The following is a 22,485-nucleotide window of genomic DNA, read 5'->3' on the forward strand; positions in this document are numbered from 1 at the left end:
AAATCTCCTTTTAAAAGTTTTAGTATTACTCTCCAAACTACAATCTACAACTAAAGCTCGGTGTAGTGGTGCACACCTGCACCCTCACAGTTAGGGGCTGGTCCAAGAGGAAGCTGCTGTGAGGCATGCACCCTGAGCTCCAGGCCGAGCAAGGCTACAAGACAGACTCCAACCAACCATCCAAACAAACATCCAAAGCTAATCAAATAACTGTGCTATTTGTGGCTGAATAAATGGACTGAAGTGTGATGAAACTGGGATCAGAACTAAATTAATTTCCCAAAATAAAAAGAAACCAGAGTTTGTTTATTTTGGTGATGTTGGGTATCCAACTCAAGGCTCTACTACTGAGCTCCAGACTCAGTTTTGAGTTGTTTGTTTAATATATGAGCTTTCAAGGAACAAGAAAATCTCAGGAATGACACCCTATCCACCTTGACAAAAATTTACATGAAAACATCACAAGTAAATAAAAGTTCAAATATGAAGTTAAGTAAGATAGGCCAAGGCAAAGGTACAAAAATAACTATTTTCAGTATTTACTATCTTTTCCACAATAGTAGGTGGAAAGTAAAAACTATTTAGTGGCATTTTAGTAGGTAGATAAATTAATTTAGCATTATTCTAGGAAATACAGCTCTGAAAGAGTAGCACTGTGATTCTGAGTTTGGAGTCGCAACAGAAATAAACTCAGAAGAGAGGAAGATGGGAAATAATGGAAGGCAGACGGATGTTACACCTATTGTAACTGGAAGGATTTCTTATAAAACAGATCCACTAGTGCAACTAAAGAGAGTATGTCAGCATGCCCACAATCCTAGTACTGGGACTACAAGATCATTCATCTAAATTCAGCCTGGGCTACAAAGCAAGATTCTGTTTAAAGGGAGACTGATGAAAACAACAACAACAACAACATACAAACCAAGTGTAGAATAAGGGGGCCAAGAGACAAGAGAATCTATCAGGCAGCTTAAAAATTCATGAATGGAACTTAGAAGAGGGGCCAGGGATAGACAGCCAGGGGGTGAGTGCATGGGAACAGAGAGACAAACATACAGAGAGAAAACATGGGCAGGGTGTGTTTCTAAAGATTCAGAAAAGACAAGAATGGAAGAATTCTAGCTCCCATGGTTATTGTTTCTTTGCAGGAAGTAGGAAAAGGAAGAATTTTCTGTAGACTGGGTGTTGTTTGTTTGTCTTGTAGATTCAAAGCTCCCCCTCAATCATGGACAAAGTCAGAGGACACACTGGCATCAGGATACAGGTCCCTGACTTGCTTGAGACAGGGTCTCTTTGTTTGCTACTTCACAGAAGTAGCAAGCTGATTCACAAGCCTCCAGGGACTGTCTCTGCCTCCCAACTCCCCTAAGTAAGGAACAGACACATCACCATGACTGGGGGTATGGGGACTCTGGTCCTCAAGTTCAAATGGTCCAGGCTGGTCGCCAACTCAACCATCCCTCTACTGAAGCCTCCCATGAGCAGGATTACAGACATGTGTAACCACATTTACCTACAAAAACTATTTTTGTCACAGGTCTCCTCCCTGCACCAGGGAAGGCATTTCTGAGGAGTGCAGTCCCTTAGTACAGTGCAAACACTATTATAAAACAGATTTTAGGCAATGTTTATTAACACATATTCACTTTTAGTACAAACTTACTTTATTTTTTTATAAAAAGTATCTTTACTTGGTGATTGTAGGCAAAGATAATAAACTGTATACTTTTGTAACTTGGGAAGGGGAATTTAGCAAGAACAGTGGGACAAAGCTGTGTCACAGTCTCTTTAGGGCTCCGGAAGCTACCACAAGGCTGTCTCTGGAGTAATTTAAAGCCAGCTGAACACCAATACCTTTTAAGTAAGGAAATGAGCCAGTACCTTAGTGGTGCCAATGTGCAACAAAAGTCCTAAGTAACTCTGATGTTCTTCTCCCTGTGCAGTTTTGCACTCACAAAAGCAGTTTTCCGGGCATAAATAACAACCATATCCTTTGACTCATTAGCACACAGATATTAACACACTATCAGTCACCATGCTAGGGACTTGTGAACCATCTTTAAAGGTGTAATTTTTTTTTCAATAGAGACAAAGGAAAAAGGTGTCTCCTACCATCACTGAGGACCTTTTTCATACTGAATGCAGCCTCCAGGAAATGTTTAGCCCTGTCAAAGGCTACATATACCTTTTTTCAATGCCCACACTTTACTTTTTATGTTATATTCCCTCTCTGAGAACTGGTTTCCTCGGATAGATGGAGATAATAATTTCTCCCCATCAATATCATATCCTGGAAGGTTTTAGGCTCTCTAGATAATATGACAGACATATATAAAGCAAGTGAGATGTGTTTATTGGCTATTGAACTGATACACCATAATTAAGTGTCGGTGTCACAGTTCAAGTGTGACAGTTGTTAAGTCAAATCTATAGAAAGACATTTCAGGTATTTTTTTTTTTTTTTTTAGTCAGCAAATAGTGGGAAAGTTGTCCTTAGGTGACCTGCCTTTTCAATTTCTGGCTACTCTTCAGAAGGAGAAAGTTTAGCCAGCTGACCTATGTGAGTGAGGCTAAGCTTTCCTGGACTACACGCAGTGGTGTGGTCATCCGCTCTGGCTACTCCTGCTTAGAAGCTCTGATTCATCGCGATAAGGGAAGATCAAAGGCAGGGTCCCCAGTGCTCTCCACTCCTCTCGCAATGATCATAGGTGAATACACAGATTAAGTTTTTGTCGGTTTTGTGGACAATGAACAAGTCTGCTTTTAGGCAAAGAGATACATATTTAAGAGGAACAAGTTTTCCTTTTAGCATCACCTATGAAAAATGAACCATCAACTACTGTATTACTTTACATAGTGAGCAGGAAAGAAATAGAAAGCACTCATTTAGCAAATATACTAGGATGGCTATTCATTAAAGATGAAATATTGGAAAGAAAGATTATTGGATATAGAAGGTTTTTAGTTTTTCAGTAAGTCAAAATCATATGAACTGGAAAACATACAGTACATTCTCCTATTCAATACCACCGACCCTAATAAAAGACAACAAGGGATTGCTACACTGAAAGCCTTTCTCATACTCTACCTATGAAATAAGTCTCGATTCTATCACAATTTAATTGGAGGACCTTTTATATTGTAAATCAAACCTTATAGTGACCTAAAGAGACAGCAAAGGAACTGAACAGAGACAAAGATGGAGAACAGAATACTCGGAGGATGGGATGAATACAGAACAGTAGCTATATCTGAGGGAAAAAGGGCATTTTAGTAGTCAAAATCATACCCTTATTCAAGTTATCCCTTTTCAAATTACTCTGGGGTCACACCATCTAAATGCCTAAACACTTCAGCCAATCACCAAAAACAGACAAAAAAAAATTAAGTAAAGAGGAATACACATAAGTAAAACAAAATGATCCTTCCCTGAGCTTTAAATGGAAAAGCAGTAGTGAACTGTGCAGCCCTCCCAGCTATGCACAGTCCCATCTGCTTCTGAGGACTTCCACTACCGCCGCCACCCACCAGAGTCTACAGTGACGATCAGGTGCTCTCTCTACTAGTGCACCACAAGGCCAAGGAATAATGTGGCTCTTCAAAGTCTGGGGAGCAGACCCTGGCAGAGACTCCCACCCAAAGTAACTCAGGTTTCCTGTGGCAAACACCAGATCCTCCTGTGCCCAACACGGCAAGACACAAGTTTCTTATGAGTACGAAAAGACACAACGACCACAGCCAGCTGCATCACACCACCTTTAAGGAACCTGCCCAGATGTGTTCCATCCAGGAAGGGATAGAAAGTGTGTGACATGGAACAGGTGTGCACACTAACTTAACTTTCAAATTTACTGAGGCTGTTTTGATAGGTGGAAAAGGTCAGTCCAACTGGCCAATCATTCAGTCCCTGGGTTGTAATGAGCCATTCAAACTTGCCATCTCCTTTTAACCAGTATTCCTGGTGATACTCAGCTTTCTTATTCCCTTGCAGACTTTACCTTCACAAGCCTGGTGCCTGAGCCCAAGTGTCCAAGAAGGCTAGGAAAATAAAAGTATTCACACTGAATTCTTTGAATTCGGTTTTTTAATAAATAATATCTGATATAATTAAAAATAAACATTAGACTGCTAACAAGAGAGAAATTCTCACTCTTTTTTCTGTTGAGCACACTCTGTTTTGAGGTACAAAGAGAAATTCTAACTTTGAGACTTTCTCTAGTCAAGTCTATAAAATTACGACTTTGAATTTTTTTCATTGTTTTCAGTTTACTGCCCAATGAGATATGCAGAAATGAACATGAAATGACACATACACACATAACATTTATAAGCAAGCAAAGTTCTCATATTTTTCTAACCAAAGGCAGCTCTAATTTTACTAATTTTCTTTGATACGCCTCCCCTGCCAATTCTTATGCTTCCAATTAGAAAATTATTGCAAGTTCACATCAAAATATTTAACTGATGCAATTTTCCTTCAGCTGACAGGTTTTTCTGTTTATTGATTAGTAGTCTCACCACGAAAAGTAGGCTGGCCTTGAACTCCGAGATTTGCATGTGTTTGTGTCTGGAGTGTGGGGACTGAAGGCACAGGCCATCACTCCCAACCTGGGAAATCAGTTGTAAACTATTTTCTCCTAAAGGACTTTCAGCTCCAACTCCCTCTGCCTGTAATTTATCTTTAGGGGACCTAGCACTTTCTCCATCCAAATCCTAGAGAGACTGAGTCTAGCCTCCCTAACTGGGTAGGTCCCACTGCTCAATGCTTCTGCAGCTCCTTCACCGCACACACCATATGCTGCAGTCCTCTTTAAATACAGCATTCAGATTTTATAACGCACACACTCACCTCCACTCCTCCAGAATGTGTGAAAATGAAACAGCATTTTAACTGAAATACAGTAAACTAACAATAAGTTTTTATGGTAAGTCTTTTCTCTAAATAATACCTTAAAATAATATACTGGGTCAAAGTGTTAGCTCCCAAATAATCCTAGCCCTGCTACTCTTTACCTATAGAATTAATTCCTAAAAGTTTGGTTCCAACACCTGTGAAAAGGGGTACCCATCACATATTGTTAGAAAAGACAAAATGAAAAACTGTGATGGTTTTATACAAAACTAAAAACTCACACACCAGCTAAAAATAATTTCAAAGGGAAAAGCTGTTAGTATTTTCAAGTTATGCCCCAGGATTTCATCATGAAAGCTTAGCCTGGCCTTAAACTCACATCCTCTGAGTACTGGGCTATTATTGCTTTAAATAAACTCAAACTAATACATCAAAAATGTAAAGGTTCATCAAAAAGTTATTTACATCTTAAAAATAATTTTTGGATTTTAATACTGATAAAAATCCTAAAAATTTCTCATACCATTAACCACAGCTTTCAAGTCTAAGCCAAAATCTTACATTAAAATAGCTTACTTTGAATTTAAAATGCAAAATATTATATATATGCATATATGTCACATATAAAATACTGTGCATATGTGCAAATCTAGATGTCCAAGAAGCTTATTCTAATAACTGTTCTAATATTTTAGCAAGTACTAGCTAATTATATCATCCCAAAGCTGCCAATACTTCCTATCCGTGCTGTCGGTGATTGGTGTATTCAGTGTAATGCTCCCCATACAGACTACGCTTTCAAAACAAAGTATTGTTTTACACAAATCCAAGTTGCTTTGGTTAACAATGCTCTATTAATATCCAGAGGCATTAATGCAAGCTCAAAACTCAAGAGCCACAGATAAAAGTGGTCAGTGTGACCATGTGACTTCACAATGAACCAAGTCAGAACTGCTGATCCAAGTCAAAGAATTCAGCACTAGAACTAGCTCTGCATGTTCTTTACCAAAACTTCAAGACTGAGCTACAAAAGAATGCTTCACAAATAACAACACAGGAATTACTTCAAATCCCACACAACATGCTAATGTCAACAGACTGAGAGCTTGAAACATTTTAGATAAGATTCCCAGGAAGCATTTACCTTCTGTTAACAAAAAATAGCCCTGCCAACTTGTATTTCTAATTGTTTATGGGAAGAAGACCCCAAAATTAGGAAGGACCTGAAAAAAACATGACAAGCAGCATCCAAACCAAGCCAGCACTGGAAACGCAATCTGCATGGAACCCAAGAGCGGACAGCTAGCACTGGGTGTTTCTCTGTCATCTTTCCCATTTTCAGTTCAGGAACTCAGAATCAGAGATGGTATATCCTTTTTCTGAAGATGTATTGAAGTGGAATGATCCAGATTTAACCAATGGCCAAGAACTGCAAACTGATAGCCCACCTGTTTGCTCATGGAAAAGAACCCAAAGAAAGTAGGGATGGGAGCACAGACTGGAGAGGAAACATCTATGGACCTGCACTAGTCAAAGTATGAATTTGCTGCCTTTTCACTGAGTCTTCTCAAACTGACTGTGGTAAGCCACACCAGTTTGAAATAACAGAACAGAGTCACAAATCAACAAAGGAACTGGGAAACTCATTTGAATTTCTGGAAAAACAAGAATAACAGTAAGGGTAAATCCCCATAACTAAGCTGGCCCCCAAATGTAGAGGAGACTTCCAGGAGCCAAACAACAGCTGTTGACAGAGGCAGGTACAGAACAGAGACAGTAGCTACCCCATGATGTCTGAGCCTAGCAAGGCACAACACACCATCAATCATAGCCTGAGCTGCACAGAGCACCCAGGTCAGTGTAAAATACACGGTGAGACACTGTCTCAACAAAGAAAAGGGAAATCAACTTCAGAATATTAAAAATAAAATTTCATAGTCACCACAATGTATTATCTACACATTAATTCTCCCCTCCTCAAATTAATAGATGTACAAACAAATAAAATGTTTCCCATTCAAATGTTTGTGGTAAGAACCAAATGTCCTTTTCAGGACACAAATACTTCAAAATCACTATAGAAGTCAAGGATAAATCACATTAGCAAAGCATCTAACAGAGATGTGAAAGCTTCATTGGAAACTTCAGAAATTCTCGACTTTGGTACATTTTAAAGAAAAGCACAATATGTGAAATGATAAATTCACTGAATGGACTTCAAGTGGAAATAACAGAGGAGAGAAATAGATAAAATAACTAACTTCTTGTAATAGAGGGAGGCTGCAATGAGGACTACTGAGACCTCAAGAACAATGGCAATGGGTTTTTGATCCTACTGTACCTATTGGTTTCGTGGGAGCCTAGGCAGTTTCGTGGATGCTAAACTTACTAGACCTGGATGGAGGTGGGTGGTCCTTGGACTTCCCACAGGGCAGGGAACCCTGATTGCTCTTTGGGCTGATGAGGGAGGGGGACTTGATTGGGGGAGGGGGAGGGAAAGGGGAGGTGGCGGTGGGGAAGAGACAGAAATTTTAAATAAATAAATAAATAAATAAATAAATAAAACTTTAAAAAGAATAAGGAGTACAGCAATGTATTGTTGGGTTTATCATTTATAAGACAATGACAAGGCACTAGAAGTAGTCTCTCTTAAGATGCCTGTGTTTTAGCTAAATAAACTCAATACACCTAGTAGAGCAAGCACCACTAGGCCCATCATGGCAGAACCTCAGTATTTGTAAGATCCTATTTCAGACCTACCTCTTCTACAGTGGGGGTCAGTCTTACAAACAGCTACAGTGTGAAGCTGTTCAAGTTCTAATTCATTAGTACCTGCAATTTTCTAGGACTTGCCCCCATTGTAGAACAGTTTTAGAGAATTATATCCCACCTACCTAACCCTACTCCTCCCAGTTCTCGCCTACCTCCTTAAATAGTAATTCCATTCTAAAAAAAATAAAAATAAAACTTAACATTTCTCTTTCCATACACATTTCATCCAAACTTCAGCAAACTCCCTACAATCCTCCCTTTAAGAACCCTTGTATCTACCAACCAGCTCACCTCCGTAAAAATCCTATTTACCTTCTACTGTCCTGGCTTCCATCCTTAAACCCTATAGTATATTCTCCACATGGCAATCATTCACACTTTTAAGTTGTAAGTCAAATCCCACCAAATCTGAGCTCAAAGCCCTCTCAATGTCTCCTCCATGTTACTGAGAACAAAACAAGTCTTTACTATGAACCGTGAGGCTCAGCACCAGCCTCTAACTTTTGTCTGTCTTCTCTCCTCAGCCTCGGCCTCCCTGGTCTCTAAACTGCACTAGTCACAGTCCCTCCTCAGCCTCAGGCAACTGTCCTTGCTGAGTCTAGAGCAGCCTTCCTGGTAATTGCATGGGGGAATCCCTTTCCTCTTGGCGCGTGTCTTTTATTAAAACCTTGCCTCAACTAATCCAACTAGGCCATCAATTTCTCTCCCTGTTTTAGTTTCTTCACTGTAGTACATCTGCCTTATTTACCAACTGTCTCCTACAACTACAAAGTCCCGGGACTTTGTTTTGCTTACTGATGTATCCCCCACACTTAGAACAGTGCTGCTGTTGATGTTCAGTTAGGATTTGGTGGATAACCCATGTCACTCAGCAAGGACCTAAATCAACTGGTATTGTGGACTTCCCAAACACATGCAAAAAATGATGAAAAGTCACTGCAAGCAAAGATATGAAACATAAGACCCAAGAAACTCAACTTGCATCTCTCTGGTTCTAGTCCCACAGCATAGGCATTCGAACATAAATATACACAGATAATGCATAAAGTGCGACTAGTAATGCACAGATCTTTTTCCTTTGCCTCATTTTAGATTCCCAAATTTATCCTTCTTTTTACCCAAGTAATCAGTTGCTACTTCTACTTGAAGAATGAATACAGAAACTGAAAGCCAGACTATAGTAGCCAGTAACATATATATAGCAGGTCAGGGCCCCAGCAAAACTGAAATCTGACTTTCCACATGCAAATGTTTATCAGGGGCCACTTTACTCATATCTGGAAACTATTCAGATACCACCCAAGCTGTGACCTATTCTTTTTCTTCCAGGGTGACTTTCAAGGCACCAAGCTATATCCTGAAATAATTATTTGCAAGACGCAGAACCAACCCAGTGTTAAGAGGCAATACAGGGTTTTCCTTAAAGTCTTGTTGTTAAGTGGCAGGAACTGCCAGCCCCGATACATCCAGTGAACAGATCTGCACTGGTACCTAATCTCTGTATGAAAATTAATGAGACAAATGCTCTGATTCTAGTGAAGGACTAATTAACAACTGCACCATCAAGTATCCTCTTCCTTATTCTCAGGATGTCAACCCTTCCAGCAGCTCAAGCATCTTACGGCAGGTCGGAGAGATAGCCAGACAGATGTGATACAGAGAAAGACCCCGGTAAATATTCTAGCATCAGACAGAAAAGCAAGTATGAAGTCTTGCTCTATAGTTTAATCAAAATGGCTAGTAAACCGTTTTCAGTTTCTATGAGATCATTTATTACTAGTAAATGTGTAAAAGATTTCTTAGGAATTAAAAGGAAAAAAGCTCAGTGATAAAAGACTGATGCTTCCTTTACTAATGAGAAAGGCAAAACAGGCCTCATCCAATGACTTGATAATGCTAACAACATGATTCTAACCCCGGGTCTAAGAACAACTGCAAAGGTGTTATTTTTAAAAGAGGAAAAGGTCAGGTGGGGTGAAGTCGGGCTTAGTAAACAGCCAGGTGTGAGAGCCCAGGTTTGTAATCCCAGAGCAGGGGCTCTGTGGCCAGCTAGTTTATAGCCTAATCTGTGAGCCTAGGACACTCAAGGTGAACAGCTTCTGATGAACAATACCAAATGTTTCATCACAGTGGTAGCTCTGCTCCACTGAAACTCTTTCCTAGGGTTCTAACTGCAGTTATAAAAGACAGTGATGGATGAGGATACTGAAGATGATGCTGAGTCCAACAGCAGCAGACTGTGTACCTACCACCCCACAACTGATAATTATGCTCCCAATCGCACGTGCTAAAGTTGTCCAGATCAGTTTTGGTACTCCACTTTTTATTTCTTCCTAAAGGAGAAATCAATACTCTGATGGTGGGGGACAGGGACACAATTATTTTTAAATCAATTCCTAGCATCTATTTTTAGAGTTCCTACCCTTTTGAGAGAGGGTTTCCCTATTGAGCTCAGTCTGGCCTGGAACCATCTAAACAGCCATGGCTGGCCTTTACCCAAAAGGTGCTCCTGCCTCAGCCTCCCAGGATTGTAGGCAGGTACCACTATGTCCTTAATGTCTGCCTTCTTCTAGATGTCTGCCCTTCTAAGATACTGCTTTCCAGACTATGAAGTCTAGTTATTAAAAGTCCCCAACATAACTTTAGATGATCTCCGGACCTAATCCTTGACCATACTTTATGTTTCTTTATCAACCCAATATTTCACTCATAACTAAGGTACTTCAACCATTTACACATGCACACACACACACCTTCTGCCTGAAAAATGTGTCTTACAAAGAATACAACTAGAATTCTCATCACTCAAATCCATTCCAACTTCAATTTTTCCAAGTCAGGGAGCACAGCCCCACTCACTATTCAATTACTCAAGTCCAAAACCTGAGAGTCAGCCTCTCTCACATCTAATCTGTTTTGCATAAATCCTTATAATCTCTAAGTCACACCAACAGTTTAAGGTTTTCTTTCCAGTCACACCTTAGAACACATACTCTGGCCAGCAAAGATTTTCAAATAAAAGAGATCATGTACTCTGTCCCAGAGCATCCCTCAACAGCTTCCAACTACACCTACAGTAAGATATACCAGCCTTTTGTGTCTGTCGCATGGACACAGCACGCTTCTTCTCACTACCTTCACAAATACAGTCTTTGTTCCGGAACGACATTCCACCCATCAACTTATCCTTCAGGCCTGGGCTCCAATGCCACACTTATTTCTTCCCAAGGCCCAATCAAAACTGGATCCCATGATACCCTGACTGGTGATGTTTCCTTTCACCGCACCGCTGTGTTAATAACAACTATTATTGGTTTTATGTCTGTGCAGGCAGACACAGACTCGCTACTCACTTATCCACCATCCCACATTTCCAGAGCACTGTGGACAACACAGTCACCCCTTACCTGGCCAACAGTTCCTAACTGGAAAGCCATTAGCCTTCTTCCTAGAGTGGCTCATAACAGCAAGGATATTTGTTTATTCTCTGCAGCTAGCTAGTAGGAGAAATATTGACTGAGGTTTCTGTCCCGCCCGGTCCCAGAAATGGCGCCCATGTGGACAACTGTATCGACATAAAGCCTGAGAGAGCTTGGGAAGTAATTCTAGACAGAAAAGAATAGAGTTAAGCATGGCTTGTTGATAGCAGCACTTTCTCGGGTGGGCTCTCTTTGTTAGAGACAAGCGCATCTCATTTAAGAGAGGCTTCCTGACTCAGCTTTAGCTACAAAACCTTGCAGCTCTTTTAAGAGCCCCTGCCACCATACACTTAAATGGTGTTTATGAATAGCTGACAACATGCTTCTTGGTGGTGGCAAGGACCTTAAAACGCCATGGAGTTGTGGCAATAAACGTGGTTCTGGCCAGTACCTCCACCATGAAGCTAGATTCTAAGAAAGGTAAGAAATAGGGTGGATCCAACCATCAAAGCCAAGGCTTTAATCCTAGCTATATTGCTTATCAAATTAAAGACTCATGTGGGTCAGAAAAAGAGATATACAGTAAAGATAGATTCAGATAAGAAAACCTCTAAATGGTTTAGTGTGTTTAAAAATATATGTAGACTTGGGAGAGAAAAGAAAAAGGATAGAGTCCTTAATATAAAAAGGAGAGTAGTTGGGTGTGGTGGCACATACCTTTAATCCCTACACGGGGAGGAAGAGGCAGGCAGATCTTTGTGAGTTCAAGGACAGCCTGGTCTACAGAGTGAGTGTCAGGACAGCCAAAGATACACAGAGAAACCTAGTCTCAAAAAATAAATAAATAAATAAATAAATAAATAAATAAATAAATAAATAAATAAATGAAATAAGAGTTTAAAATAAAGCCACATAAAGATGGAAAATACACAGAGTCTGTTATTGTGTTTTCTTTGAATTGTCTGAACGCTAAGGAAGGAGCAACAGCTAAAAGACATTTGATTTTAAATGTTGGATTAATCCAACATATGTATTTTAAAAATGCCCTGACTTAAAAATTTAAGTCAAAAGGTATGTTACTTTGGAGAAGAGGTTTTACTTTTGTTTCCACTGCAAATGAGAGGCTGTGGATTCATTCTGGATTAAGAAAAATAAGGTTTGATCAAGAAAGACCCCCCCCCCCCCAGGAATCTCTGATAGGAGCAAATGGCCCAGATGTCTGAGTTCTACATCCAGAACAACCTCAAGATTGCTAGCTGAGATGATCAAGCCTCAAGGAATATTCCAGCCAGGATTTGACCTTAATTCTAAATTTTCTTTAGTTCCACATAAGATTATCAGCACCCCTAGTTAGCAGGAAGTAGCCTGGAAAACTATGCCCACATTCCCAAAAAAATGGATTATGGATGTTTTTCTTTGTTTAGAGTGTTGGTTACAAGTTGTATGGATAAGGGTCAGGAAGAAAGCTAAACAAGTGAGATTCAATTCATAGTTCTTGTTTTGAAAAGGGAGGGAGTGTTGTGGAACAATGGTTTTACCCTGTAAATACTTGCTAATAAAACGCTGAATGGCCAGTAGCCAGGCAAGAAGTAGAGGCAGGGTGACGAGAACAGGAGAATTCTGGGAAGAGGAAAGGTTAGTCTGCAGCCATCACCCAGACACAGAGGAAGCAAGATGAGAATGCCTTGCTGAAAAAGGTACCAAGCCACGTGGCTAACATAGACAAGAATAATGGGCTAACTTAAGACGTAAGAAAGAGTTAATAAAAAGCCTGAGCTAATAGGCCAACCAGTTTATAATTAATATAGACCTCTGTGTGTTTCTTTGGGACTGATTGGCTGCAGGACCTGGCGGGACAAAAACCTATGTCAACAGGGAAATACTTTAAAAGACCAATGACAAAGACAACTCTAGTCTTTTTTCCTAGTAAGTTTGTAGAGCATTTATCTTTCACGTCCTCTGATCTCCCATTGCTCTTGGCATCTGTAACTTAATCTGCCTTAGACACTTCATGGATGGTTTAGCACTCAGTTACCAGAGTATAGTACATGACAATCCAATACTAGAACATCAAAGAAACTATAGGTAGCATTACTAACAGGGCTAAAAGAGCTCAAGCTGCTGTCAATCTATATAGATGAGGACCATATATGGACTCTATATGGACTCTGGGGAGTCAATCAGAGATCATCGTCATGTGTCACACCTTCGCCCACGCCTCCTACAGCTCTGAGCAGCGCTTCTGTACTATTTAACATGGCAGGTATCTAACCCATTTGACTTATTAGTTAACACCATCAAGAACTTCTGGTTGCTATACAGAATTTGAGTAGAGGCTGAGGGCCCACCTGAATAGAAAAACATCAGTCTAGCATGTGCTATGGGAGCAGAGAAAAACAACTGAAGAATTCATTATGCTATTCTGCACAATGGAGACTCTGGATTGAGCATGTTATAAACTATGTTCATCTAGTAATAGAATCAAGAGACTCTAAAACTGAAATCTTAAAAGCTTAGCCTTATACTCTGAGGAGTCAATGTAAGAGCAAAATAAGAACCACTGAGCAGTGATATTCCACGAATTTAGCATGGCCGTGGTCCATTATTTCTGTTGCATTTTTTTCTTTAATTTTTACAATAATCTCGAAAACTGAGGAAGCTGAGGGTGAGGGCTTAGGTGACTTTTTCAACTACCACATAGCTAATAATGTGTCTATCTTTCAGATGCTCTAAACTGAACAAAAACAATAAAACCCACACTACAAGCCACACACAAAATAAACTCAACCGTAGGGGGCTTAAAGTACAAGATGCATGACACCTTTCAGCTTTCTACAATTTACAGATACAGTGCTATACTGCTGAATTTGACTTTACCGAAATAAACCTGAAATGTATTTGTAAAAAAATTATGAATACTAAAAATGCTGCAGTAAAATATCATTTACCAACTCCATTTCTGATTGAGCCTATAAACAGAAAAGAATGGATGTGAAAAAATCTAAGTGTGAGTGTTTCAGAAAGTGCTTAGCTTCTGATAGGACAAAATACAACAATAGAACAGAGGTAGTATTATCTAAGGCTAAATGATGTCAATCTTTTAAACAATCCACAAGCTTGTAATGGCTGGGACCTATCACTTACTTCAAACCATGATTGTTACTTTATCAAACACTGGGACAAGTGCAGTCTTGTAAGACATGAATGTATGAGATCAAACCATCACAGTCAAAACAAATCACATAAACTTCTTCACGCTGATCATCTCGCCCTGTGTGGTACCAACTCTGAAGTCACAAAAATTCCACTATAGACTTGCTGAGGCAGATGTCAAGTAATTCAACTCATAAAAAAGTTAAATATTAATCAGGTCTCAAAAGCATCAAAGTTATCTTCAAATAATTATCTGAACCCTGAGGAAATGAAAGACTTACGAGGCCATAAAAAAAAAAAAAAAAACAGAAGGAAAAGTCAATAAGAGTGTATGGGAATGGTTTTTTGTTTACAAAGTAAAAGGGCTTGCACAAAAATTAAGACTCCAGACTTTTTCTCTAGACATCCTGGAGGGGGAAAAAAATAAAATAAAATCCCTGTTTCCTTTTTTCTCTAAAAACTCACCAATGTCACTTTTTAAAAACATCCCTCTTTTAAATATTTTATGTGTATGAATGTTTTGCCTGCATGCATGGATATATACCACGTGCATGGTTGGTGCCTATTAAGGTCAGAAGGCATGGAATCTCCCTGGAAGTGGAGTTACAAATGGTTGTGTGTTGTGTGCTTCCTTGTGGGTGCTGAAAACTGAACCCTCTTGGTTCCCAGCAAGAGCACTTGTTGCTCTTAACTTCTGAACCGTCTCTCTACCACTGCCCTGCACCAAGGCAGCTCTCTTCCAAAAAGTTTACATTACAAACAAACAAACAAGACCGTGCTATTATCAAAAACAACTTTTCCCAAGATTTGAGAAGTATCTGTGGGCGTGGTGGCAAACGCCTTTAAACCCTAAGGCTGGGAAGTTGGGAAGCTGGGAAGCAGAAGCAGGTGGATCTGTGAGTTCAAGGCCAGCCTGGTCTACTTTGCGAACTCTAGGTCAGCTAGAGCTACACGGAGATCCTGCCTAAAAATAATAAACAAACAAAAAATAAAAAGGAAAGAAAGAAAAAAGATTTCTATGGTCCTCTACATATTCAAGATTGCAAATAATGGGCTTTAATAATTAATAGACTATAAACACATGCTATTAAGATTTTCCTTCAAACGTCAACCTTTCTTTCCACTCAGGATCCCTAATGGATATACATAAGCCATACACTACAATCTAAAAAGGACCCAGATGGTAGTATGTTCTCTCCACTGTCCCAAGAGAGAGCCTCTTCTACACCTCCTCCACACTCCCTTCTCTGGGCTCTAAACACATGCGTAACTCAAAGAGGTGACACACTGTCAAGATGGGGTGAAAAAAGGCAGGGGCACACAAGATACATAACTGGATGGGAAAGGCTGCTAAGTGCTGCCTCCTCTGTATCGCATGACCAGCCTAACCCGCTGCAAACTTTTGAAGGATTAAGTTACATTCCGCTGCAATTCCACACTTGACAGCTGAATCCAGAGATGCCAGCAAGTCGTTCCTCGGGTCCTGTGCTGCCACCTCACCAGGGAGAGTCGGCGGCTGCATCCCGCGGCCAGCACGCACCAGGGCATGAGAAGGGAGGAGGGTCTGGGCGAGCTCACCTTTTCCAGCTCATCGTGGAGCTCTGCCAGGCTGGGCCGGAGGAGCTTCTCGCCCAACTGCGCGGCCGTGTGCCGGTAGTGGTCGATCCTGGGCACCGCGTCCATGGTGTTGTGGCCGAAGGTGCGCAGGTAGTAGGTGTTGGTGTGGGTGTCATAGTAGTACTGCTGATGGTGTCCACTGCCGCCGCCCGAGTGCAAGCTGCTGCCCTCGCTCAGCACCGTGTCCCCGCCGTTCTGGAAGCTCACGTTGGGCCCGTCGCCTCCGACCCCCGCCGCATCCGACAGGCTGTCGTCCGCGGACGATGAGGCAGCTGGGTCCACGAAGTTCACGCGGAAGCGGCCCTTGGCTTCCTCGCTGCCCTTAGCAGCGCCGCTCTCACTGCTGCCTTTCCCGGCCGCCGGGGTCTCCTTGCCCGTCGCCCCGGCCGCCGCCGCCGCCGCAGCCGCCGCGGCCCGCCCGGCGTTCTCGGAAACCGGGTCCACCTGGAAGCGGCTCTGGCTGGGGGTGGGCCCCAGAGGTCTGCCCAGCCCATCGCCCGCCGCCGCCGCTCCCTCTCCGCGCACCCCGCCGGCCTGGCTCCCGGCCGTAGCATCCTCTCGGCCGGAGGAAGGCACGGCAGTCCCGGGCAGGTCCACCCCGGCGACAGCCAGCGGCGCGTCCCCATCCCGGGCGGGCCGCGGTGCGCCAGACGAGGGCGCCGCGGGCCGGGGCTCCATCTCCGCCCGACGCTCGGAGAAGCTGCGGAGCGGAGCGGGGCGGGTGAACGCTTGCCTAGGGCTCGGCTCCGGCTCGTGAGCCGGCGGTCCCGCTAGAGAGCCGGAGGAGAGAGAGAGAGCGCGCGCCACCGAGAGTCGCAGCGCCTCAGGAGCCCGCGCGCCACACGCTCGCCGCCAGCCGCCGAGTGCCCGCGAGCGCGGCCGGTCCGCGGTTTAAAGGCGCGGCGGGGCCGCGGCGCTCGGTGCAGCACGCGGGAGGCGGGGCCGCTCAGCCCGCCCCTCGGCCCGCCCCGAGCTCTGCGCCGGCCAGCCCGGCGCGCCGAGCCCGGAGAGCGAGCGCCGGCCTCCGCGGCGCAGCGAGCAGGCGCGGCCCGGGCGGCCGCACGCGTCTCCGCGCCGACCTGCGCACCGCCGCCCCTTCCGCTGCCGCTGCCGCTGCCGCCGCCGCCGCCCGCCCGCTCCACGTTCTCCCCGGGCCGCCCGCCTGCCCGTCCGCAGCCCCGGCCCTGGTGCCAGCCGCCGCGGATGCTCGCCCTGCAGCACCGGCTCTACAGACTCCTCTCGTCGCTGTCTTTTTCTTTTTCTTGCTTTTTTTTTTTTTTTTTTTTAAGTTCTAAACTCGCAATACTTGCGGCGAGCCGGCGAGATCTCGCGAGACGCTGCAGGGCCTGTGGGCGGTTTCCCTCAGGGCGCGTGGTACCCAGGCCCGCGGCGCTCTGGCTGCGGGTGATGCTGGGGTCTTTCCTGTTGGACCCGCGCGCGCTTCCGGAGGCGCTGGCCACGCGCGCTCCCGCCCGGAGGCTGCGCGCGCCCTGACCCGGGCGGGCGCAGAGGCTGGGCGCCCAGCTGGAGAGCCCCGCGCCAGCGTTTTTAGATTTGCATAACCAAAAAGTAATTCCAGCCGGGATGCGGTGGGTGTGTCCCCACTTGGGTGACACCTTTATTTTTAAAAGCTGGTGCTTGGAGGTGGCAAGGGAACCTCGTTCCGACGATGGAAGACAATTTTTAACTTCACTGTTAGGAAACGCCTCTCTCGGGATACAGTGACAGCAGCAGCCTACGCTACAATTAGGAGTTTTCCGTTTGGCTGCGGTAGAGAAGAATTCCTTGGTTTTAACACAAAAATGCTCTGCAGGCTTGTTTTCTCTGAAAATTTAGAGGAAGAACACCTGCTTTCCAACTTAGTAGTCTATGTTAACTTGCTAGCTCTCCGAAACCCTAAGAGAAAGCGAGCCATCACAAATAGTTTCCTCGGGTCATTGTCTGCTATGGTTGTGTTTATTCTATATTTAAAGAATTGTAGGAATAAACACCATCTCTTGCCGAATACTTTAAGCAAGATCAAAGTATCCAAGACCTCAGAGCCTGGGTTTACAAAAAAAAAAAAAAAAAAAAAAAAGCCAGTCAAAAATTTAAAAGCCTTCAACTACGATCTTATTTGCCCTTGACAATTGGTCAGCATATTATCATTATCTGTATTTTAAAGATGGAAATCAAAAAGAACAGATCTTGGGTCATACACTCAGGACTTCTTAAACCACTGTGAACTTTTCTAAAATTAATGGAAAACCAGAAGAGGCCAAAAAAATCATGTGTTCTTTCAAGCAGTCTAATTTTCTACTAGGGAACACTGCTGTCCTAGTAAACGCTCTATCTTGTGCCTTCCAGCCTAAAGCTAATTTATGGCTGTAAGAATTCAACATTAATTTACTGAACAAATGTTGAAACACCTGCTATGAGCTTCCCTGTGTCCTTAGGATGTAGCTAAATCCATCTCGTGGATGTCATAGATAATGTAAAGAGATAAGATATTTAGCCTGTCTATCAGAAAGAAATGCTAAAGGAAAGGGGTAGGGAGATGGTAAATCTTCCTTAGGATGACATCACTGAAGTGACCTTTGAGTGAGAAAGTGTGTTATGCAAATATTTTGGAGCAATCTGTTCTAAGTAGAGAAAGCAAAGGCTCCAGAAGTGGGAGTAGGCCTGGTATGGAATTGCATGTCGGGCAGTGTGAGGGGAAAGAATCAAAGGCATCAGGTTCAGAGTTGGAGGACGTGGGAAATGTGTCAAGTCTTTGGGTGTTGGAGGAACTTTGGCTTTCTCTCTGAGTGGAATGGTAGTTCAGGCTTCCATAGTAAAATACCATGGACTGGATGACTTAAGCAACAGAAAAATACTTTTTTTTTTCATAGTTCTGGAGCTCTCTGAGTTTGAGATCGAGGTCCCAGTGTGGCTAGGGTCAGGTGAGGACTCTCTGGTTACAGACGGCAGCCTTCTCACGGTGGCCTTACACAGTGGAGCAACCACTCTGATGCTACTTCCTTTTCTCATAAAGGCACAGTTTTATTGACCCCAGCTTCAACCCTAAGAGCTCTTTTAACCTTAAGGTAACTTGAAGAACCTTCTTTCCAATTCAATCACGTGAGTAGGTGAGTGAGTGTGTGTGTGTGTGGTGGGGTAACTTCAGCTACAAATGTTTGTGCTGCACAGCACAGTCCATAACAGCTGTCACATCACTGAAGAGTTCCAGGAAGGACGAACATTTTAAATACAGAATTATGTCCAACTCAGTGACGTTTCAGGAAAGCTGTCACATAATGTCATAATGGAGCTGAAATATCTATAGCCCTGTTTTTGTTTCCTTTTTTCAGTTTAGAAACACACGCAACACTATATTAAGCCTACAATGTTCAGATCCCTAATGCTGTACAGATCCCTGACTCTGCCTAGGAGAAATAGGCTATGCCACATAACACATGTATGATGTAAACTATATACCATGTAGATTTCAGTATGTATATTCTACATGATCCGTCAAAATTGCCAAACAACACACTTGTCGCTCTAGGAAACCAACACAGGACCATTGTACCTGCTCAGCAGGCAAAGAAGTAAGTGACAGAAAGATCAAGATGTGTTAAAGTATGCTGGAATAATCCCCAAATGGACAGTGTTGCTTTGGCCACGGAGGTTAGTAGGAGAAAGTGGGGTAAGGGGTTGGGTGGGGCAGTAAGTGGTTGGCAAGGGAAGTGGCAGCATTTGCAGAGACAGTGTGTGTGTGGAGTGAGAACCCAAGGTTTTGGGCCTGAGCAATTGAAAGAACGGTGGACTTTCTGAGGTGAGTAGAGAAGGAAAGGAATAGGTTTGAGTGAGATGTAAAACAGGAGCTAAGAGACCTTAGAAGAATGTCTGCCTGGGACACTGGGCTAAACTCTTTACATCGTGGGATTAATGGCACAATGCCATGAGGAATAAAATGGCAGCACCCTCAGGTGCTATGTGCTATGCTTAAAGCTGAGTTCAGTAGGGAAATGAATAATTCCAAAACTCAATGACTAAAGACAGAAGGCAGGAGGAAGAAGGGGCCTAAAAGATGAGAAGAAAACCAGCTGAAGTCTTTTGGATGCAGGACCAAGAAGAGTTGAATATACTGAATTACATAACAGTATTGGCCAAGGGAATGGGAGTCGGTATAGTTCCAGAAGAAACAATCAGAATATTCACATGAAACTTGTCAGGAGGGTCTCCTTTAGTTAACTGTCCGTCATGGGGCTGTCTGATTTGCCAGGTGACAACTAAGGGACTGGCCATGGAAACAGATTCATCTTCAGTGACAAAGAGGAAGACCCGTACACTGTTTTGTTCAGTTTTCCACCTTTTGCTAACAGCCCAGCCCCAGGTCAATGTAGTATCAGCAAATTTAGCAATTTGTACCAAATGCACATAGATCTGGAGGCTAGATAGGTCTTGGGTCGTTATATCATATCAAACTTTCCTCTTTACAAATGCTAACCATCCTGGTTAGCTTCGTTGTCAACTTGCTACAACCTGGAAAGAAGGAACCACACGTGAAGAGTTACCTAGATCAGATGAGCCCATGGGCATGTCTGTAAGGCATTGTCTTGGTTCCTGATTAATAAGAGGAGGGTCCAGCCCACTGTGAGCAGTATAGTCCTCGGCTCTGTAGGACAACTTAGCTGAGCATGAGCCCAAGTGAGTCAGTTAGGACGCAGTATCTGCTGTGGTTCCAGCAGTACTTTACTTGCCTGTAGGAAGGTAACGCTGCATGAAATAGCAAGCAGTCCTGCTTTCCTGCTCCTGCCCTGGGTTCCTTGCCCTGAATTCTCTCAATGGATTGTGACCAGGACGTCTAAATCAAATGAACCCCTCGCTCTCTAAGTTGCTTTCAGTGAAAATGTTTTATCACAGCTGAAGAAAGGAAGCTAGAACACTAAGGTACTCTAAATGGAGGTATAAGTTCCCTATCAAGGTCTCTATAACTCTCTATCTACAGTGTGAGAATAAGTAAGTACAGGACCGTGTAGAACCTGTCAATAGTTTGGTTCTGAGACCAGCTCTCACAGCTCTCACTGTAGCCCAGGCTGGCCAGGAACTCACTCTGTAGGTCACGCTGTCCCCAGAGTTACAGCAGGCCTCCTGCCTCTGCCTCCTAAGTGCTAGGGTTACAAACATGAGCTGCCGCCTGACTTCATGGGGAACCTATAAAATTCACACACACACACACACACACACACACACACACACGTGTACCAAGTCAATGAGTTCAGTTAGACAAGCTGACCTGGTTGTGGTTTTCTGCTTTCACTAGCTGGCATTAAGCACACCGATGAAGTCAACAGTATTTCCCTTGAGAAATAAAGTGATTATCCTATTATGGAAAAAAAAAAAAGTTGCCCTAGAGAAACTTGATCATGCTGTACATGTTATTTTGTTTTCTTCCCTAAGTTCCCTTCACATTCTTTTTCATTAAAAATATTGTAAATATTTTCAAGCAAGTATTCAACATTAATTCAAACCTTATTATCCTTTTTCACAGCACAATATTGAAATTCATGTTTATAAGTTATCCCCTTTAAAGTAGATAACCCAAAGCTATCTGTCTGTCTGTCTGTATATCTATGTGCCTCTGTTTGTGCGTCTGTCTCTCTGCCTTACTCTCTCTGTGTGTGATGGTACAACCTCACCTGTCTCCGTCTGTGTATGTGTAAGCATGTGTGTGTGCGCACGTGTGTGTGTGCACGTGCTTGCGTGCGTTTGTGTGTGTGTGTTTGTGTGTGTGTCTGTAATGGTACTACCTCAGTCCTTTCTCAGGAGCTGTCTAACTTGTTTTTTGAGATAGTCTCTTAACTGGGCCCTTGGGTTCATTGATTAGACAAGCTGACTGGCCAGCTAGCCCCAGGGATTTGCCTGTCTCCACACCACCCCACCTAACTGGGATAACAAATCTCTCCATCAAGCCTAGCCTTTCACAAGGGCACTGGGGATCAAACTCAGCCCCTCGTGCTCCTGAGGTATGTACTCTACTGACCTGTCTTCCCAGCCCTGTGCTTTTTGTTTTAATGTAAATATTTTATGTTGCTCTTATCCAAATTGTAAATTATAGTTAGGTCTGGTGGCCCACACTTTTGATCCCAGCACCTAGGAGGCAGAGGCAGCCAGATCTTTGTGAGCTCAAGGCCATCCTGGTCTACAAAGAGAGTTCCAAGACTGCCAGAGCTATTACGCAGTGAAACACAGTCTCAAAACAAAACAGCAACAAAAATCAGGTGATATTTTATTCAGAGAAATGGCCACCAGGCAAGTCTTTTAAGTGATGTCCTTTGTCTCTCTCTGTGTGGGGGTACAATGAAGCTTTCTCTGTTTCTCCAGCCAGCTCCCAAATAACAACATGAAGACTTAGTATTAATTATCAAAACTTGGACTTAGTTCAGGTTTGTCCCACTAGCTCTTATAACTTAAATTAACCCGTTTATATTAATCTATATTCTGTCACATACCGCCCATCCTGCTTCTTCTGTATCTCCTGTCCCCCTCCCCACTTGAGTGTTGTGGGTGTTTTACTTTTTTGGTTTTTTTTTGTTTTTTTTTTTTTTTTTGTAATGGTTCACCACCCAGCTCCCAAATAAATCACGCGCAGAGGCTTATTCTTAGTTATAAATGCCTGGCCATAGCTTGGCTTGTTTCTTGTCA

At 43.0% G+C, this 22,485-nt stretch overlaps 1 protein-coding gene across 1 annotated transcript in view; it reads right to left on the reverse strand.

Moving 5' to 3' along the window:
- The window catches only part of Slc12a2 (solute carrier family 12 member 2), a 69,207-nt gene extending 52,562 nt beyond the window's left edge, over positions 1-16,645 (reverse strand). Inside the window, exon 1 of the mRNA XM_050120898.1 lies at positions 15,778-16,645. Coding sequence (XP_049976855.1) covers positions 15,778-16,494 — 717 coding nt within the window. The 5' untranslated portion in view covers positions 16,495-16,645. The remainder of the gene's footprint in view (positions 1-15,777) is intronic.
- Positions 16,646-22,485: the final 5,840 nt, after the last annotated feature.

Source organism: Alexandromys fortis, unplaced genomic scaffold (assembly GCF_014885135.2).
Source record: "Alexandromys fortis isolate MF-2015 unplaced genomic scaffold, M_Fortis_MF-2015_v1.1 scaffold_181, whole genome shotgun sequence".
Taxonomy (NCBI): domain Eukaryota; kingdom Metazoa; phylum Chordata; class Mammalia; order Rodentia; family Cricetidae; genus Alexandromys; species Alexandromys fortis.